The 21,544-nt window shown below is 39.2% G+C and overlaps 1 protein-coding gene across 1 annotated transcript in view; it reads left to right on the top strand.

The window, feature by feature from the left end:
• The window catches only part of SHOC2 (SHOC2 leucine rich repeat scaffold protein), a 366,282-nt gene that overhangs the window by 209,927 nt on the left and 134,811 nt on the right, over positions 1–21,544 (top strand). The window contains exon 4 of the mRNA XM_053692996.1: positions 16,099–16,229. Within this exon, the coding sequence (XP_053548971.1) occupies positions 16,099–16,229 (131 nt within the window). The remainder of the gene's footprint in view (positions 1–16,098; positions 16,230–21,544) is intronic.

Below are 21,544 nucleotides of genomic sequence, written 5' to 3'. Positions count from 1 at the left end.
TTTACTATACTTATAGATATCTTTAATGATGATCCCAAACATTGTTCTACTCACATAATGTGAGAGGTCTCCATTCAGAAATTAAGAGGCGCACAGCCCTCACACAATACAAACGCCTTCATGCGAACATTATATATCTACAAGAAACTCATTTGACTAGTTCTATTATTCCAAAATACTGGGCCAGAGAATTTCCACAACATTACCACAACGCCACCTCAGATACAAAAAAAGAGGAACCTCCATATTAATACATTCTTCGCTACAGTTTTTGCATAAGGAGACAATTGCGGATAAAAAAGGCAGGTACATTTTAGTGTGTGGCCAGATACAGGGAATGGACATTCTATTATGTAACATTTATGCCCCGAACGAGGGTCAACACACTTTTTTTTTTTTTTTTTTTTTTGTAACATCACACATCTATTAACAGGCTGGTCTAAGCAACAAATACTTTTAGCTGGAGACTTCAATATAGACATCCAAGCCCTTATATATAATTTCCCACAGACATCAACTAAAAATAAGCGGAGACTAGGTTCTATAGCCAAAGCTGTCACTGACTCACTATTGCCTCTTACCTTCATAGATACGTGGATGACATTACATGTGGTAACCACAGATGCCACATTTTATTCAGCTTCACATAACATATATTCCAAATTAGACTATATCTTCATAAGCCAAATACTTCAGCTGGTTCTCCGATCGGCTGACATAATTCCCTGTGTGTGGTCGGACCACTCTATCTCACTAGTTAATTTGGGAAACTTGAAAGACCTGAATAGAATACAATCCTGGACATATGACCCATCATGCCTCAAAAATCCAAGCTCCCACACTACCTTGTTGAAAGCTATTGGAGATTATTGGCAGCTTAACTTAGACACAACAAACAATCTCACAAGACGGTGGTTAGGGGCATCCTTATCAAAGAAAAGTTGATTTATAAAAAGAAAAGATTCACACATATTACAAAATGAGATAATAGCTTTAGAAAGAGAAAATAATACACAATCTAAACAAACCTTCCAGAAACTACAAAAGAAAAGACAAACTTTAGCTACATACCTTAATAAACACACTATAAAAATAGCCCACAGACTCAAAACAAACTATTTTATCTATGCTAATAAACCGGACAGATACTTGGCTAAGAAAATTAGAGACACCTACCAATCCCTTTCAATTCCTGTAATACAGAACCCGTCGGGTAATAACACGTCTAACCTACAAGAAATAGTAGTTACGTTTGCACATTATTATAGTGACCTATATAACGGCAAGAAAGTCGATTACACAGAGGAAACACAGAATACATTACGCTCCTTACTAGAATAGACTGTTTTAAGTAGTATAACGGAGGCGGATCGTGAACTATTGAACTCCAAAATCACACAAGCAGAAGTAGCATCTGTCGTTAAGGACCTTAAACCGGGGACAGCTCCAGGGCCCGACTGTTTCCCTGGAGAATACTACAGACAGACTTTTCAAATCCACCTTAATACCCCATTTAGTTTAGTTAAGTTCGCCAACCACATAAGACAAGATATTCCAACAGATTTGTTTCAAGCAAGGATTGTGGTCATACCTAAATCGGGGGGAAAAACCCCAAACACTGTTCCAGTTACATGCCCATATCGCTCATTAATCATGAGCTTAAAATAGTGACTAAAATTCTCGCAAACAGACTTAAGCTTGTCCTCCTGACAGTCATCCACCCAGATCAGGTGGGATTTATCCTTGACCGAGGGGCTCCAGATAACATCAGGAGGATGGTTTTGGTGATCGATTGTTTAATCGATAGAAAAATGTCTTCTCTGATCCTATCACTGGATGCGGAGAAGGCATTTGATAGGATTGGAAAAATCAATTGCTTTCTGCAATTGAAAGAGTGTACTGGTAGCACTCAACAGCAAAACACTGATGACTTGGCCTGATATGCCTAGGTACTCGGCCCCAGACAGGACGATTTAAAACTTAACTTTTATTAGTCTTATAATAAAAAAGAAAAAGGATATTAAAATTCCAACTGATGTAGAAATGGGAGAATGTAACTCCTGAGGAGAATAATCTGACAAATAAGCGATATGCTCTCCAGGTTGTGTCTACTTAGGGGGAGGAGGAGATAATTCACATATAATAATTCCCAAAAATTATAGAATTGTACTTCTTCCTTGTTGCTACCTCCCTCTTGTGGGTAGATTCCTCCCAAATAGAAGGGGTGAGTGAGACTACTAGATAGAGAACCCCCACTTTTGATTTCCAATGGAATATACTAATATAGGAGTCACAATTATTGATATTTGTACTTTAAGATATCATGCAATAGTCACCATGCACCGCACTAGGTATTAAATTCAAAAATAGAGAATAAACTGAAATTGCTCAGGTGTGTAACTCCCAATGCTGGGCACTATATTTATGATTCTTTACTATTGAAAGGACACAAATAGTGGTGTTCTGAGGCTGTTCTAATTTATAATAATACCACCAGTGAATCCAAGTCTGTTAACACTCAGTGAGAGTGCAACAGATATATTGATTGAGGTTTTCTAATAGGTGTTACAAGTTGTTACAGAATACTCTATAGGTGATTCAATTTATATAGAGCCCTGGTTACTTTTTAATATTACACTATATTTGTGCTTGGTTTTTCTGTATTGATGATCTTAGGTGGGTACCGCGTTATCAAATGTACCAGTGAAGGTCTATTTATAAAATTATAAATGCGGTATGAGGTTATGTTAAATGTACTAGGCCTGGGGGAAACCCCTGTTTTGATACTGCCGGTTGTATAACACCGCTATTTGTACATTATGTTCAATGTGGTTCACTTGAATATGCAATATTAGAGCAATTCTGATAAACAGTAGATTCGTATCTGATCAGTGTGTTTGGTGCACTATATGAATCTGGAAATAAATTTGTAACTTCAGGGTACTTGTTGCTTATATATTTATATATATAGTGGAGTCGTTACACCGTTTGTAAATGACTCTCCGATATTATCATAATTATATTCCAGGTTACCGGGTATTGGTTTTTTAGCAGGGTCTCTATGTATTAGATGCTTAATTTAATTTGAGCTGAATCGACTCACAGCTTTTTGGTCTAAGTGCTTCGTATAAAGTTAAGCACTATATATTTAAAGACCGAATGTAGTTTCGGCTGAGTCGGCTCACCGCTTGTGTCTAAGGTGCCTGTTTGTTATTAGACACCGTTCGGTAATTGCATTAAAGAAGGAATACCTTCATTGATAGGATTACATAGATCTAAAGCGGCTCGGTTAGCTAGGTCTCACTCACACACAGGCATACCATTTAAGTTAAATTCTAATAAAACATTCTGCTACCATTTCACACAGTGGTTAAGTTAAAAAAGGAGAATACTCTCCAGCTTCCCTGACATGTTTCGCCACTGAAGGCTTTGACAAAGCCTTCAGTGGCGAAACATGTCAGGGAAGCTGGAGAGTATTCTCCTTTTTTGCCATTGGAGTAGGTCTGATCTAATTATTCTATATAGGGGAGAAAAGTTTGTTTTATAGAGCTGTGAGGAATGTGAGGTCAACTTAACTCCTAAGTACTGGATGCCATCTTTTGCCCACTTGATATCAAAATTAACTTTAATTGTGTGGTTTGGCATGGCTATTGGGAGGGTTTCACATTTGTCCCTATTTATTTTGTAACCTGAAATTGAGGAGAAGATGTTGATGGTATTACATAAATTAGGAAGAGAGATCAGTCGCCTAGTTAGGGTAAGCAGGATATCGTCTGTGAATAAAGTTATTTTGTGATCAATTGATCCAATCTTCACACCTGAGATATCTTGTGAGTTTTGTAAAGAAACTGCCAAGGGCTCTTTAAAGATGGCAAATAAGAGAGGGGAGAGCGGGCATCCCTGCCTCGTGCCATTAAGTATTGCAAAATTATTGGATTGGTGACCTATCGCTCTAACATGAGCTCGGGGATTGGAATAAATATTTTTGATAGCTGTTAAAGGGCCCTTGAATCCCATCTTTTCTAGTACTGCCCAGATATACTTCCAGTCAATCCTATCAAATTGAGAGAACAAAAAACAAAAACAAAAACACAAAGTTTCTTGGTATGGAAAGCTCTCCAATCATAAAAATGAATATTTTCCCAAGACTTCTCTACTTATTTAGAGCGTTGCCAATAAAGGTTCCCAAGCACGATTAAGATTAAATTCAATCGGCACTTCACAGGTTTCTGGCAAAAACGCGCCAGTATTTCATTCCACACTTTGACACGTCATAGGCAATTGGGAGGAGTGGGTTAACCCAAACCTCTCAGAATACTATAAAGCCTATAGAATAGCCCAAATCTCCATTTTCAGTAGTAAAGACAAGAACATATTATGGTCCACATTATAAGCCAATTTGGGAGACCTGAGTTCACCAGAATAAGCATTGTGGATAGGGAATGAGAGAATAGAGGGGCCTGACACCTGCTCCCTAATTACTAAACTATCAATACAACAATGGAAGTCAATTAACAAAAATTATGCACTCATGCCCACCCATTCACTGATAACTCCACTAAAATACCTGATTCATAAATATTATAGACCTCTACTACAAAAATGGGAAAATAAGGGTCTGTATAGAGTGGCGGATATCCTCATACATAAAACCCCCATGCTTACAACCAGATTAAACAGAAACTTGATCCTCTTCCTTTACAATGGTTCCTGTACTTGCAGATCATGACAGCCCTCCGCAAATACATCTCAAATATAACATCCTTCTCATTAAGCACTCTTGAACGAATTTGTATCTCTCATACTAGACCGAAATATATCATCTCAAATCTACATCGCTATACAGTCTGCCAAAATTAGAAGTAAACAGCCCCTGATACTTAAGTGGGAAACGGATATAGATGAGGAAAAAGATATTGATAAATGGGATAAAATACTTTTCAACTCCTCTAAAGATTTACTTAGTGCAGATATGTATGTATATATTAAGACATTGTTTAGATGGTACTTAACCACTATGAAAACAGTACACCTAATAAAAGGCGGAACTAGGAATTGCTATAGGTGATGTAACATAATAGGAACCTAACTCCATATGTGGTGGGAATGTCCCAGAGTCCATGCAATATGGGTGGACTTATCTAAATTATTAAGCACTATATTAGATGAACAAATCTTCCTTACTATATCACAGACACTATTGAATGAAAGGATCTCAAAGTTTAACTCTCATATTTAATATCGCAAAACATTGGAAGTCAGGTGTTCGTACATGGGAAGAAATTACAAATAAAATTGATTTTACATACACAATGTATGAAACAGCAGCACATATTAAAAATGCGACAGATTCATTCTATAAGGTGTGGTACTACTGGATACTTCATAAAGATAAGTTACAAAATCAATCTGTAACAAATAGAGAAACTGGTAATTCTACATGAGTACTAAGTGAATACTCACTTTCATAAGATTTAAAGGTAAAAATCCTCATAACTTCCAAACTGTAAGTAACTGTAACAATACTTTATTAGATGAGGAAAGAAATACATTGAGACAAATTGTTGGTTTTATTAAAGTTTTATTGGTTTTACTTTTTTATTTTTTCCTTATCAATGGCAAGTTATACATTAGACTTGTTTCTCTCCATGTCTGGTAATTCGGACTTAGAGTGCCAAACAATAAGCTGGTTATGGATTAAGCTCACATTTCAGCTTTCTAACAGTGCACAATTGGCAATCAGCCTTGGACTGTATGCAGAAATCATACATTCGGAGGGATGTCTTTGATGGATAGAGAAAATACATTCTAGCTCAAGCATTGTTCATTTAGCGCAGCGGTTCCCAATCTGGGGTACTTGAAAATATTTTGGTAATGGCTGAACCACACACAATGGACTTACATTTGCACGTCACCTTTAAATTCATAACGAGTGACTTTATCTTTGATCTGCCTTGGATTCTATCTACGGATTGGGTACTGGTGTGTTTTGGGCTAGAGGTGATGTAGGAACCGTTCTGGCACACGTGGTTTGGACTGGACTCATTGGGGCTTTTGGAGTCAGGTGGTAAGGAAGTGCTGAAGAGAGGAAGCGGAGTTTACTGACAGACAGTCCTGGGACCAAGTACTTACTCGCAGCCTTGGTAAGAGTTTACCTTTACAATGCACTCAACACCTGTACGTAGCCTATGACACTGTCCCCTGCATAACTGTGACATAGCCCACCGAGCGATCTCCTCGCTGAAAGGTTCACCCACCACCAAGTTTTGAATACGCTTCAGTTCCTCTTGCAGATACAAAGACAGTGATCCTATTCCGCTTTGAGCTTGGTACACATGCTTTGGGATTGACTACGTTTGAATGTGTATTAATAGGCCTAGCCCACCTAGATCGTTCTTTTATTATGAGTGCTTAATTTTAATTGTTTAGCTATTATTTATTGATTTGAGTGACTTTGTGTGCCCCAAAATGGATAAGTGGTTGAAAACTGGAACTCTTAAGAGAGCTGCAGTTAGCATTAAAATTAAACTTGTTGATTCGGCAGCTGCAAGTACTTCAAAGCAGTGATTAGGTTTATTAAAAAAAAAAAAAAAAAAAAAACTTTTGAGGGATAGTTGGGGGTAATGAAGAGAGGGGTTCTCCATAAATTAAAAGCCTAATCAAAGGGTACGGGAGAGAAAAAAAAGATTGGGAACCGCTGATTTAGGGGTATGTACTATGAACACGGTATAACGAAATGTAATGTTTTTTGTAAAAAAATGTTTTTAATAAAAAAATATTTAAATCTAAATGTATTCAATATTAAAGGGACAGGCAACACCAAAATTGTTATTGTTTAAAAAGGTTGATAACGCTTTTACTACCATTCACTAGCTTTGCACAACCAACATATTGTTATATTCTATACTTAAACCTCTAAATTTCGGCCTGTTTCTAAGGCAGTACAAACAGCCTCTTATCACATGCTTTTTTTTATTAGCTTTTCCATACAAGAGACTGCTAATCCATGTGGGCCATATAGATAACATTGTGCTCCCGTGGAGTTGTGCAGCATGTGAATAAACAATTAGCCATGTGATCAGGGGGCTGTCAAAAAAGGCTTAGATATAAGGTAATAAGAGGTTAAAAGTATATTAATATAACCATGTTGGCTGGGGAATGGGTAATAAAGGGATTTATCTATCTTTTTAAACAATAAACATTTTGGAGTTGACTGTCCCTGTAAGTGCACAGTAGAGCTCTGTTAAATAGATTTGTCTTTATGATCTCTCGGAAATTGTACCAATGCACAAAACCCAATCGCTTACCACGCCACCTCTCCTCCTTATTCTGGCCTCCATCTGGACGTATCAGTTTAAATACATACTACAAGCCGTCCCTTTTATCCTATAAGTTCATTCCACTAACTTCTTATATAGTGTAAATTCTAGTTTTGTTATCCTCCGGTTTTCTTGCAACTTTACTATTTTTAATATGATATAATAACCATCTTGTGTTTGAAAAAGAGGGCTGGCTGTAGGATTGTGTAGGTGCACCATATCATACAAACCCTCTCGCTTCACTTGCATTGCAATCTCTTCCAGACAATGTATCTGTTTTTTATTTAGTGCTCATCAAACAATTGGCAAGAAAAGTATTTACAGAAGAATCAATGAACTCCAGTATAGTGTATTGGCAGTAAAGTGATGTTTCATCAGCATGTTGACTAATTAAATGCAGTAAATGTTCAGCTCTTTATCTTGCAGGAAATCTCACTTTCTCCAACATTGGTGTGTCCGGTCCACGGCGTCATCCTTACTTGTGGGAATATCTCTTCCCCAACAGGAAATGGCAAAGAGTCCCAGCAAAGCTGGCCATATAGTCCCTCCTAGGCTCCGCCCACCCCAGTCATTCTCTTTGCCGTTGCACAGGCAACATCTCCACGGAGATGGTTAAGAGTATGTGGTGTTTAGTTGTAGTTTTTTTATTCTACTATCAAGAGTTTGTTATTTTAAAATAGTGCTGGTATGTACTATTTACTCTGAAACAGAAAAAGATGAAGAATTCTGTTTGTGAGAGGAAGATGATTTTAGCAGACAGTAACTAAAATCGATTGCTGTTTCAACATAGGACTGTTGAGATGAAGTAACTTCAGTTGGGGGAAACAGTTAGCAGACTTTTCTGCTTAAAGTATGACTAGCCATATTTCTAACAAGACTGTGTAATGCTGGAAGGCTGTCATTTCCCCTCATGGGGACCGGTAAGCCATTTTCTTAGTCTCAAGCAGAATAAAGGGCTTAATATGGGCTATAAAACTGGTAGACACTTTTATGGGCTAAATCGATTGCTTTATTTGGACATTTTATACATGTTTATGCTGATAATTCACACTTATAAACTTGGGGAACGTTTTTTAACGTCAGGCACTATGTTAGACACCTTTTCCAGTCAGGAAGGGCCTTCCCAGTTGTAGGCTGAGCCTCATTTTCGCGCCATTACTGCGCAGTTGTTTTTGAGTGCAAGACATGCAGATGCATGTGTGAGGACCTGAAAGTAGTTGGAAAAGTTCCTAGAAGGCGTCATTTGGTATCGTATTCCCCTCTGGGCTTGGTAAAGTCACAGCAAAGGCTGTAGCTGGGACTGTATAGGGGTTAATTCTGTAACCGGCTCCGGTTTCGTTATTTTAAGGGTTAAAGCTCTGAAAATTGGTGTGCAATACTTTTAATGCTTTAAGACACTGTGGTGAAATTTTGGTAAATTTTGAACAATTCCTTCATATATTTTCACATATTCAGTAATAAAGTGTGCTCTGTTTAAAATTTAAAGAGACAGTAACGGTTTTGTTTTAAAACGTTTTTTGTGCTTTATTGTCTGTGCCTTCAGATAAGCTATGTTCTATATGTATGAAAGCCAATGTGTCTCCCCCTTCAAAATTGTGTGATAATTGTGCCATAGCGTCCAAACAAAGTAAGGACAGTACTGCCACAAATAATGAAATTGCCCAAGATGATTCCTCAGAAGGGAGTAGACATGGTTCTACATCATCTCCTTCTGTGTCTATGCCAGTTTTGCCCACGCAGGAGGCCCCTAGTACTTCTAGCGCGCCAATGCTTATTACCATGTAACAATTGACGGCTGTAATGGATAACTCCATAGCAAATATTTTATCCAAAATGCCTGCATATCAGAGAAAGCGTGATTGCTCTGTTTTAAACACTGAAGAGCAGGAGGGCGCTGATGATAATTGTTCTGTCATACCCTCACACCAATCTGAAGGGGCCATGAGGGAGGTTTTGTCAGATGGGGAAATTTCAGATTCAGGAAAAATTTCTCAACAGGCAGAACCTGATGTTGTGACATTTAAATTTAAATTAGAACATCTCCGCGCACTGCTTAAGGAGGTGTTATCTACTCTGGATGATTGTGACAACTTGGTCATTCCAGAAAAATTATGCAAGATGGACAAGTTCCTAGAGGTTCCGGTGCACCCCGACGCTTTTCCTATACCCAAGCGGGTGGCGGACATAGTGAATAAGGAGTGGGAGAAGCCCGGCATACCTTTTCTTCCCCCTCCTATATTTAAGAAATTATTTCCTATGGTCGACCCCAGAAAAGACTTATGGCAGACAGTCCCTAAGGTCGAGGGGGCAGTTTCTACTCTAAACAAGCGCACTACTATTCCTATCGAAGATAGTTGTGCTTTCAAAGATCCTATGGATAAAAAATTGGAAGGTTTGCTTAAAAAGATTTTTGTACAGCAAGGTTACCTTCTACAACCCATTTCGTGCATTGTTCCTGTCACTACAGCAGCGTGGTTCTGGTTCGAGGAACTAGAAAAGTCGCTCAGTAGAGAGACTCCATATGAGGAGGTTATGGACAGAGTTCACGCACTTAAGTTGGCTAACTCTTTTATTTTAGATGCCGCTTTGCAATTAGCTAGATTAGCTGCGAAAAATTCAGGGTTTGCAATTGTGGCGCGCAGAGCGCTTTGGCTAAAGTCTTGGTCAGCGGATGTATCATCCAAGACAAAATTGCTTAACATCCCCTTCAAGGGTTAAACCCTCTTTGGACCAGAATTGAAAGAGATTATCTCAGACATCACTGGGGGAAAGGGTCACGCCCTCCCACAAGATAGGCCTTTCAAGGCCAAGAATAAGTCTAATTTTCGTTCCTTTCGTAATTTCAGGAACGGACCGGCCTCTAATTCTGCATCCTCTAAGCAAGAGGGTAATGCCTCACAGTCCAAACCAGCCTGGAAACCGATGCAAGGCTGGAACAAGGGTAAGCAGACCAAGAAGCCTGCTACCGCTAACAAAACATCATGAAGGAGTAGCCCCCGATCCGGGACCGGATCTAGTGGGGGGCAGACTCTCTCTCTTTGCTCAGGCTTGAGCGGACGGCAGCCTCCTGAAAGAATCACAGCTCACTCCACTAGGGCTGTGGCTTCCACATGGGCCTTCAAGAACGAGGCTTCTGTTGATCAGATATGTAAGGCAGCGACTTGGTCTTCACTGCACACTTTTGCCAAATTTTACAAATTTGATACTTTTGCTTCTTCGGAGGCTATTTTTGGGAGAAAGGTCTTGCAAGCCGTGGTGCCTTCCGTTTAGGTAACCTGATTTGCTCCCTCCCTTCGTGTCCTAAAGCTTTGGTATTGGTTCCCACAAGTAAGGATGACGCTGTGGACCGGACACACCAATGTTGGAGAAAACAGAATTTATGCTTACCTGATAAATTACTTTCTCCAACGGTGTGTCCGGTCCACGGCCCGTCCTGGTTTTTTAATCAGGTCTGATGAATTATTTTCTCTAACTACAGTCACCACGGTACCATATGGTTTCTCCTATATTTTTCCTCCTGTCCGTCGGTCGAATGACTGGGGTGGGTGGAGCCTAGGAGGGACTATATGGCCAGCTTTGCTGGGACTCTTTGCCATTTCCTGTTGGGGAAGAGATATTCCCACAAGTAAGGATGACGCCGTGGACCGGACACACCGTTGGAGGAAGTAATTTATCAGGTAAGCATAAATTCTATTTTTATGATTCAGGTAGTGTGCAGTTAAATATATATCCAATTCACTTGTATTATCAAAAGTATTTAATTTTCTTGCTTCCCTTTTTTGAACATTGGTTCCTTTCTGTGAGAACATATGGAGTTAGGCTCAAGAGTATGGCAGCAATGAGCAAGACACGTGCACGCTCCTGAGCCTACCTCCTTATTCTCTCATGGAAAGGCGCTAAGGTCCAATGAAGGAGACCAGGAGAAAGAGAGGAAAATTTGATTATGGAAGTAAATTATATGTTTTCATTTGGTAATTGTACACAGTTTTTTTTTTTTTTTTTTATTTAAAGTGACAAACTCCAAACATTTTATGAGGAATTTAATTAAGGAAAGTGGAACTGTTTAAATGGTTAATACCCCCTAAAATGTACTAAAAAAAAAAAGGGAGGATGGTATTCCTGGACTGCTATTGATTTTTGTAAATGGTACAAATAAAAAATAACATTGGTTTTGACAATTGGTATACATACTTTTAGCTAAGCCATACCCGTTGCCTCCCACCCAGAAAAAAACAAGATAACTAGGAACATAACTCCCTATGAACACTTATGCTACCAGAATCACGATACTAAAGGCTACCTGTCCAAGTCCTACAAACTTCTCCTACAACACCACTCACGCACTCTACCAACATACGCAAAAAAAATGGGAGGGGGAGATGCACAATAGACTCTTGGATAGAGACTGGCTACAAATTATTGTGCTGATGTCCTCATCCGCTTCATCAGCGAGTTTCAAAGAAACCAACATGAAAATACTTAGTAGGTGGTATTACACACCCCATAGATTAGCACAAATATTCCCAAACTCTGGAGGTAAATGCTGGAGGGAATGTGGTCATGCCGGTACGGCATACCACATTTGGTGGACATGCCCTAGCATTAGCAATTACTGGAGGATTATAATTACAGAAATTACTAAAGCACTACATTTTGACGTCCCTTTTGACCCTTTGATATGTCTTTTCAATAAGCCAACTAAGATAGTATGCAGGTTACGTGCTAAGTTATTGATTCTTATGCTTAACTGAGCCAAACAAATAATCCCTAAGTTATGGAAAACTTCTAACAGCCAGTCTATTGAGGACTGGGTCTCCTCGGTAACCTTGGCCCTCTCACTTGAAAAATACCACTACTTTAAGATCCATAAATTGGAGGATTATTACTCTATCATATTTTTTGGGAAGAATATATACATTCTGGTAATAACTGAATACTCATTTCTTTCATGTAATTGGCAAGAGTCGTTGAGCTAGTGACGTATGTGATATACATTCCTACCAGGAGGGGCAAAGTTTCCCAAACCTCAAAATGCCTATAAATCCACACCCACAATTCAGTTTTACAAACTTTGCCTCCTATGGAGGTGGTGAAGTAAGTTTGTGCTAGATTTCTACTAAGAGTGCAGTGAATAACAGAGGGATGTGAAGGGAGTATTACCTATTGAATGCAATGGTCATCCTAATGGGGATCTATTTCATAGGTTCTCTGTTATCGGTCGTAGAGATTCATCTCCTACCTCCCTTTTCAGATCGACGATATACTCTTATATACCATTACCTCTACTGATTCTCGTTTCAGTACTGGTTTGGCTGTCTACTTTATGTAGATGAGTGTCTTTTGGTAAGTATGTTTTCTTTTACTTATGACACTCTCAGCTATGGTTTGGCACTTTATATGTAAAGTTCTAAATATATGTTTTATACTTATATTTGCCATGATTCAGGTTAATCAGTTTATTTCCTACTTACAGACTGTCAGTTTCATTTTGGGAAATGCATATGAAAAATAAATTTTCTTCATATTCCGATTCATCCAGATCACTATCAGTTCCTGAGATTCTCTTTTCTAGACAAGCATTACCAATTTATTGCTCTTCCTTTTGGCCTAGCAACAGCTCCAAGGATCTTTTCAAAGGTTCTCGGTGCCCTACTCTCTGTAATCAGAGAGCGGGGTATTGTGGTGTTTCCTTATTTGGACAATATCTTGGTACTTGCTCAGTCTTTACATTCTGCAGAATCTCACACAAATCAACTAGTGTTGTTTCTTCGAAGACCTGGTTGGAGGATCAATTTACGAAAAAGTTCCTTGATTCCTCAGACAAGGGTAGATTCCAAATAGATTCAGTATCCATGACTTTGTCTCTAACAGACAAAAGACATCTGAAATTGGTTTCAGCTTGTCGGAATCCTCAGTCTCAAACATTCCCTTCAGTAGCTATGTGCATGGAGGTTTTAGGTCTCATGACTGCAGCATCGGACGTCATCCCCTTTGCTCGTTTTCACACGAGACCTCTTCAGCTTTGTATGCTGAGCCAATGGTGCAGGGATTATACAAAGATATCACAATTAATATCCTTAAATCCCAATGTTCGACTATCTCTGACTTGGTGGTTAGATCACCATCGTTTAGTTCAGGGGGCCTCTTTTGTTTGACCAACCTGGACTGTGATTACAACAGATGCAAGTCTTTCAGGTTGGGGAGCTGTGTGGGGATCTCTGACAGCGCAGGGGGTTTGGAAATCTCAAGAAGCGAGATTACCAATCAATATTTTGGAACTCTGTGCTATTTTCAGAGATCTTCAGTTTTGGCCTCTCCTGAAGAGAGAACCGTTTATTTGTTTTCAGACAGACAATGTCACAACCGTGGCGTATTTCAGTCATCAAGGTGGGACTCACAGTCCTCAAGCTATGAAAGAAGTATCTCGGATACTTGCATGGGCGGAATCCAGCTCCTGTCTAATCTCTGCGGTCCATATCCCAGGAATAGACAATTGGGAAGCGGATTATCTCAGTCGCCAGACTTTACATCCGGGAGAATGGTCTCTTCACCCAGATGTGTTTCTTCAGATTGTTCAGATGTGGAGGCTTCCAGAAATAGATCTGGTGGCTTCTCATCTAAAAATGAAACTTCCCAGGTATCTGTCCAGGTCCAGGGATCCTCAGGCGGAAGCAGTGGATGCGTTGTCACTTCCTTGGAATTATCAAACCTCTTATGTCTTTCCGCCTCTAGTTCTTCTTCCAAGAGTGATTTCCAAAATCGTAACGGAGCGTTCATTTGTATTGCTGGTGGCTCCAGCATGGCCACACAGGTTTTGGTATGCGGATCTTGTTTGGATGTCCAGTTGCCAACCTTGGCCACTTGCATTAAGGCCAGACCTATCTCAAGGCCCATTTTTCCATCAGGATCTCAAATCATTAAATTTGAAGGTATGGAGATTGAACGCCTAGTGCTTAGTCATAAAGGTTTCTCTGACTCAGTAATTAATACTATGTTGCAGGCTCGCAAATCTGTGTCTAGAAAGATTTATTACCGAGTTTGGAAGACTTAGATTTCATGGTGTTCTTCTCATAAATTCTCTTGGCATTCTTTTAGAATTCCTAGAATTTTACAGTTTCTTCAGGATGGTTTGGATAAGGGTTGGTCTGCAAGTTCCTTGAAAGGACAAATTTCTGCTCTTTCTGTTCTGTTTCACAGAAAGATTGCTAATCTTCCTAATATTCATTGTTTTGTACAGGCTTTGGTTCGTATCAAGCCTGTCATTAAACCAATTTCTCCTCCTTGGAGTCTTAATTTGGTTTTGAGGGCTTTACAGGCTCCTCCGTTTGAGCCTATGCATTCTTTGGACATTAAATTACTTTCTTGGAAAGTATTGTTCCTTTTGGCCATCTCTTCTGTTAGAAGAGTTTCTGAATTATCTGCTCTTTCTTGTGAATCTCCTTTTCTGATTTTTAATCAGGATAAGGCGGTTTTGCGGACTTCATTTACATTTTTACCTAAAGTTGTGAATTCCAACAACATTAGTAGAGAAATTGTTGTCCCTTCGTTGTGTCCTAATCCTAAGAATTCTTTGGAAAGATCTTTACATTCTTTGGATGTGGTAAGAGCTTTGAAATATTATGTTGAAGCTACTAAAGATTTCTGAAAGACTTCTAGTCTATTTGTTATCTTTTCTGGTTCTAGGAAAGATCAGAAGGCTTCTGCCATTTCTTTGGCGTCTTGGTTAAAGCTTTTGATTCATCATGCTTATTTGGAGTTGGGTAAATCCCCGCCTCAGAGGATTATGGCTCATTCTACTAGGTCAGTTTCTACTTCCTGGGCTTTTAAGAATGACGCTTCTGTTGATCAGATTTGCAAAGCAGCAACTTGGTTTTCTTTGCATACTTTTACTAAATTCTACCATTTTGATGTTTTCTCTTCTTCAGAAGCAGTTTTTGGTAGAAAAGTACTTCAGGCAGCTGTTTCAGTTTATTCTGCTTATAATTTCAGGGTTTTTTTTCATTTTAAAGATTAAAACTTTTGATTTGGGTTGTGGATTCTTTTTTCAGTGGAATTGGCTGTCTTTATTTTTATCCTTCCCTCTCTAGTGACTCTTGCGTGGAGTTCCACATCTTGGGTATTTGCTATCCCATACGTCACTAGCTCATGGACTCTTGCCAATTACATGAAAGAAAACATAATTTATGTAAGAACTTACCTGATAAATTCATTTCTTTCATATTGGCAAGAGTCCATGAGACCCACCCTTTTTATGGTGGTTATGATTTTTTTGTATAGAGCACAATTATTCCAATTCCTTGTTGATGCTTTCGCTCCTTTCTTATCACCCCACTTCTTGGCTATTCGTTAAACTGAATTGTGGGGGTGTATTTATAGGCATTTTGAGGTTTGGGAAACTTTGCCCCTCCTGGTAGGAATGTATATCCCATACGTCACTAGCTCATGGACTCTTGCCAATATGAAAGAAATGAATTTATCAGGTAAGTTCTTACATAAATTATGTTTTTTGTGCTAATGGAATGTCATTCATATTGTCTGCAACCTAACTATCACTCTTAAACTGTTTCTAGTTTCTGCTGTCATTTTGTAATGTTTTGAATTAAAAAAAAACAAACAAAAAAAACACATTGGTGTTGCTTTAGCATTAAAAGATATTTTGCAGTAGGATTTTTTTGTTAAATGAAGAAATTGTGTTGTGTAAATAGTAATGCATTTGCCTTTTCTCATTCTAACCCATCAGCAATCATTCTTATGTGTGTGTTTTTTCCCTCACCTACAGGGAGCCTCTCCAACCTCAGTAGACTAGGTTTGCGGTACAACAGACTTTCAGCGATACCCAAATCTTTAGCAAAGTGCAGTGAGCTGGAGGAGCTTAATTTGGAGAACAATAATATTTCCACTTTACCTGAGGTAAGCACTAAAGACACAAGCATGAGACATCCACTGTGTGCAAAGCACCTAGTAACTCAACTGTAATCTGCTGCTTATTTACTTGTAAAAGTGATTCTCAGTCAAGTATTACTTCAGAAAACAAGTTAAAGTGATCACCAAAAACTGATTCTTGTACTTAAAGGGATAGTAAACGCCAAAAATGTTAGTTTAAAAAGATATTTAATCACTTTTATTTACCATTCCCCAGTTTTGCATAACCAACACTGTTATAGAAATATACTTTTTACCTCTCTAATTACCTTGTATCTAAACTTCTGCTGACTGCCTCCTTATCTCAGAAATTAGCATATGAGTCTACCTAGGTTTAGTTTTCAACTAAGAATACCAAGAGAACAAAGCAAATTTGATAAAGGTAAATTAGAAAGTTGTTTAAATTGGCATGCCCTATCTGAATCATGAAAGTTTAATTTGGACTTTACTATCCCTTTAAGTTCACAGTGGGATTTTTAGTTTCACTGCTTAAAATGTATGGAAAATTTCTCCTTTATAGGAGTTTGTAAACCCATTAAAATGGGCTTCGCTTGCAGGGAGAGCATGCTTCATAGTTCTATCTCTCTCTATATACACCATGCCCTGCATATATTATATCACTGTATATACCAAGACCAATACTTAGAGAGCAATTAAAAATTAACATTTTTGTACTGATCTCCATCACCTCCCAGGGACAATGATTTGTGTTCCTGCCTTCAGTTTACATAGCTTTTCTATAAACAGTACTGCTGTATTTAAATTTTCAGCACAAGTGTGATTTTAAACAGACAAAATCAATTTCAAATAAATAAGTAGCGGTTTGTAAACAATTTAACACTTGCTTGTTTACCCTTTGGCACGCTAAAACAATGATTAAAATGCTGAGCGAATGTTAGAACGCCCGTGAGAGCTTTGAAATGACAATGTAAATAAATATGACTTCTTTCTAATGATATGGTGAGTCCACGGATCATCATTATTGCTATTGGGAATATCACTCCTGACTAGCAGGAGGAGGCAAAGAACACCACAGCAAAGCTGTTAAATACCACTCCCTTACCCACAACCCCAGTGATTCTCTTTGCTTGTATCAGTTGCAAGGAGGGGTTAAGTTAGGTGTCTGATTATTCAATCAAGAGTTTATTTTTAAGCAACTATATTGCTCCTCCCTTGACTCCACCCCCCCCCAGTCTAAAGTGAAAGAGGTGATAAAATGTTAGTTTTTATTTTCTTCAAGCAAGACTTTTTTATTTTAAATGGTACCGGTGAGTGCTATTTTTTCCCAGGCAGCAGATAGATGAAGATTTCTGCCTGGAGACTGATGATCTTAGCTGTTGTCACTAAGATCCAGAGTAGTTCCCACAGAATGGCTGAGGAGTACTTAAGAAACTTCAGTGTGAGGAACGTTTTTCATGCTACAAGCATTGAGGTATGTTCAGTAATTTTTTTCTGGAGAGACTATGTTATTTCAGAATTGGCTGACAGTATCCCCATGAGGGAAGAGGTAAGCAGTAATCCTAATGTGAAAGAGAAGGGTATTACTGGACCTGTATGTTGGGCTGTAAAAATGGTTGACACTGATGATGGGCGGGGCCTATTTTCGTGCCTCAGTTGCATAGTTGTATTCCCCATGCAAGCAGCAAGCTCCAGCTCCGGTGGGCCTCTTAGGAAAATAATTTAATCATTTTATCATTTTAAAGCAGTTTTGGAAAAATTGTATGCTTTTTTCTCTTAAAGGCGCAGTACCGTTTTTTCAGATTATTTTTTTCACTAAATAAAGTGTTTTCAAGCCTGTTTGTGGTCATTACTAGCCTGTTTTAACATGTCTGACGTTGAGGAAAGCCAATGTTCCATGTGTTTAAAAGCCATTGTGGAACCCCCACTTCAAACGTGTCCCTCATGTACTGAAAGGGCCCTACATTGCAAAGAACATATTTTAGCTGGTAAAAGTATGTCTCAGGATGATTCTCAGTCAGAAGAGAATCGGGTTATGCCATCTGTTTCTCCTCAAGTGTCACAAACTTTAACCCCCTCCCAAGCGACGCCAAGAACTTCTAGTGCGTCGAATTCTTTCACCCTGCAAGATATGGCTGCAGTTATGTCTACTACCCTTACAGAGGTATTATCTAAACTGCCAGGTTTACAGGGTAAGCGCAGCAGGTCAGGTATTAGAGTAAATACTGAGCCCTCTGATGCTTTATTGGCCATCTCCGATGTACTCTGTGTTCTGATTTGGGGGTGGGGGACTTGCTGTCTGAGGGAGAGCTTTCTGATTCAGGAAAGATGTTCCCTCAAACACACTCAGATGTGACGGCCTTTAAGTTTAAGCTTGAACACCTCCGTTTGTTACTCAGGGAGGTCTTAGCGACTCTGGATGATTGTGACCCTATTGTCATTCCACCAGAGAAACTGTGTAAAATGGATAAATATCTAGAGGTACCTACTTACACTAATGTTTTTCCAGTCCCTAGAAGAATTTCGGACATTGTTACTAAGGAATGGGATAGACCAGGCATTCCATTCTTTCCCCCTCCTACTTTTAAGAAAATGTTTCCCATATCTGACACCATTCGGGATTCGTGGCAGACGGTCACTAAGGTGGAGGGAGCTATTTCTCCAACATTGGTGTGTCCGGTCCACGGCGTCATCCTTACTTGTGGGATATTCTCTTCCCTAACAGGAAATGGCAAAGAGTCCCAGCAAAGCTGGCCATATAGTCCCTCCTAGGCTCCGCCCACCCCAGTCATTCTCTTTGCCGTTGCACAGGCAACATCTCCACGGAGATGGTTAAGAGTTTTTTTGGTGTTTTAATGTAGTTTTTATTCTTCTATCAAGTGTTTGTTATTTTAAAATAGTGCTGGTATGTACTATTTACTCTGAAACAGAAAAGGATGAAGATTTCTGTTTGTAAGAGGAAGATGATTTTAGCAGACAGTAACTAAAATCGATTGCTGTTTCCACATAGGACTGTTGAGATGAAGTAACTTCAGTTGGGGGAAACAGTTAGCAGACTTTTCTGCTTAAGGTATGACTAGCCATATTTCTAACAAGACTGTGTAATGCTGGAAGGCTGTCATTTCCCCTCATGGGGAAAGCCATTTTCTTAGTCAAACATACAGAATAAAGGGCTTAATAAGGGCTAAAAAACTGGTAGACATAAATCGATTGCTTTATTTGGGCATATTATTCAGATTTAGGCTATCAATTGGCATTTATAATCTTGGGGAACGTTTATAAAACGGCAGGCACTGTGTTGGACACCTTTTTCAGTCAGGGGGCCTTTCTAGTTATAGACTGAGCCTCATTTTCGCGCCATTACTGCGCAGTTGTTTTTGGAGAGCAGGGCATGCAGATGCATGTGTGAGGATCTAAGAATCACTAAAAAAGCTTCTAGAATGCGTCATTTGGTATCGTATCCCCCTCTGGGCTTGGTTGGGTCTCAGCAAAGACTATAGCTGGGACTGTATAGGGGTTAAATTTTAAAACGGCTCCGGTTCCGTTATTTTAAGGGTTAAAGCTCTGAAATTTGGTGTGCAATACTTTTAATGCGTTAAGACACTGTGGTGAAATTTTGGTAATTTTTGAACAATTCCTTCATACTTTTTCACATATTCAGTAATAAAGTGTTTTCTGTTTGAAATTTAAAGAGACAGTAACGGTTTTATTTTAAAACGTTTTTTGTGCTTTGTTGACAAGTTTAAGCCTGTTTAACATGTCTGTACCTTCAGATAAGCTATGTTCTATATGTATGAAAGCCAATGTGTCTCCCCATTTAAATTTATGTGATAATTGTGCCATAGCGTCCAAACAAAGTAAGGACAGTACTGCCACAGATAATGATATTGCCCAAGATGATTCCTCAGATGAGGGGAGTAAACATAATACTACATCATCTCCTACTGTGTCTACACCAGTTTTGCCCACGCAGGAGGCCCCTAGTACATCTAGTGCGCCAATACTTATTACCATGCAACAATTAACGGCTGTAATGGATAACTCCATAGCAAATATTTTATCCAAAATGCCTACTTATCAGAGAAAGCGCGATTGCTCTGTTTTAAACACTGAAGAGCAAGAGGGCGCTGATGATAATTGTTCTGTCATACCCTCACACCAATCTGAAGGGGCAATGAGGGAGGTTTTGTCTAATGGAGAAATCTCAGATTCAGGAAAAATTTCTCATCAAGCTGAACCTGATGTTGTGACATTTAAATTTAAATTAGAACATCTCCGCGCACTGCTTAAGGAGGTGTTATCTACTCTGGATGATTGTGACAACTTGGTCATTCCAGAGAAATTATGCAAGATGGACAAGTTCCTAGAGGTTCCGGTGCCCCCCGACGCTTTTCCTATACCCAAGCGGGTGGCGGACATAGTAAATAAGGAGTGGGAAAAGCCCGGCATACCTTTTGTTCCCCCCACTATATTTAAGAAATTATTTCCTATGGTCGACCCCAGAAAGGACTTATGGCAGACAGTCCCCAAGGTCGAGGGGGCAGTTTCTACTCTAAACAAACGCACTACTATTCCTATTGAAGATAGTTGTGTTTTCAAAGATCCTATGGATAAGAAATTAGAAGGTTTGCTTAAAAAGATTTTTGTACAGCAAGGCTACCTTCTACAACCAATTTCATGCATTGTTCCTGTCACTACGGCAGCGTGGTTCTGGTTCGAGGAACTAGAAAAGTCGCTCAGTAGAGAAACTCCATATGAGGAGGTTATGGACAGAGTTAACGCACTTAAATTGGCTAACTCTTTTATTTTAGATGCCGCTTTGCAATTAGCTAGACTAGCGGCGACAAATTCAGGGTTTGCTATCGTGGCGCGCAGAGCGCTTTGGCTAAAGTCTTGGTCAGCGGATGTGTCATCCAAGACAAAATTGCTTAACATCCCTTTCAAGGGTAAAACTTTATTTGGACCAGAATTGAAAGAGATTATTTCAGACATCACTGGGGGAAAGGGCCACGCCCTTCCACAGGATAGGTCTTTTAAGGCTAAAAATAAGCCTAATTTCTCCAACATAGGTGTGTCCGGTCCACGGCGTCATCCTTACTTGTGGGATATTCTCTTCCCCAACAGGAAATGGCAAAGAGCCCAGCAAAGCTGGTCACATGATCCCTCCTAGGCTCCGCCTACCCCTGTCATTCTCTTTGCCGTTGTACAGGCAACATCTCCACGGAGATGGCTTAGAGTTTTTTAGTGTTTAACTGTAGTTTTTATTATTCAATCAAGAGTTTGTTATTTTAAAATAGTGCTGGTATGTACTATTTACTCAGAAACAGAAAAGAGATGAAGATTAA

The sequence above is a fragment of the Bombina bombina genome, chromosome 9, assembly GCF_027579735.1.
Source record: "Bombina bombina isolate aBomBom1 chromosome 9, aBomBom1.pri, whole genome shotgun sequence".
Classification (NCBI taxonomy): Eukaryota; Metazoa; Chordata; class Amphibia; order Anura; family Bombinatoridae; genus Bombina; species Bombina bombina.
This window is presented reverse-complemented; position numbering and strand designations above follow the sequence as displayed.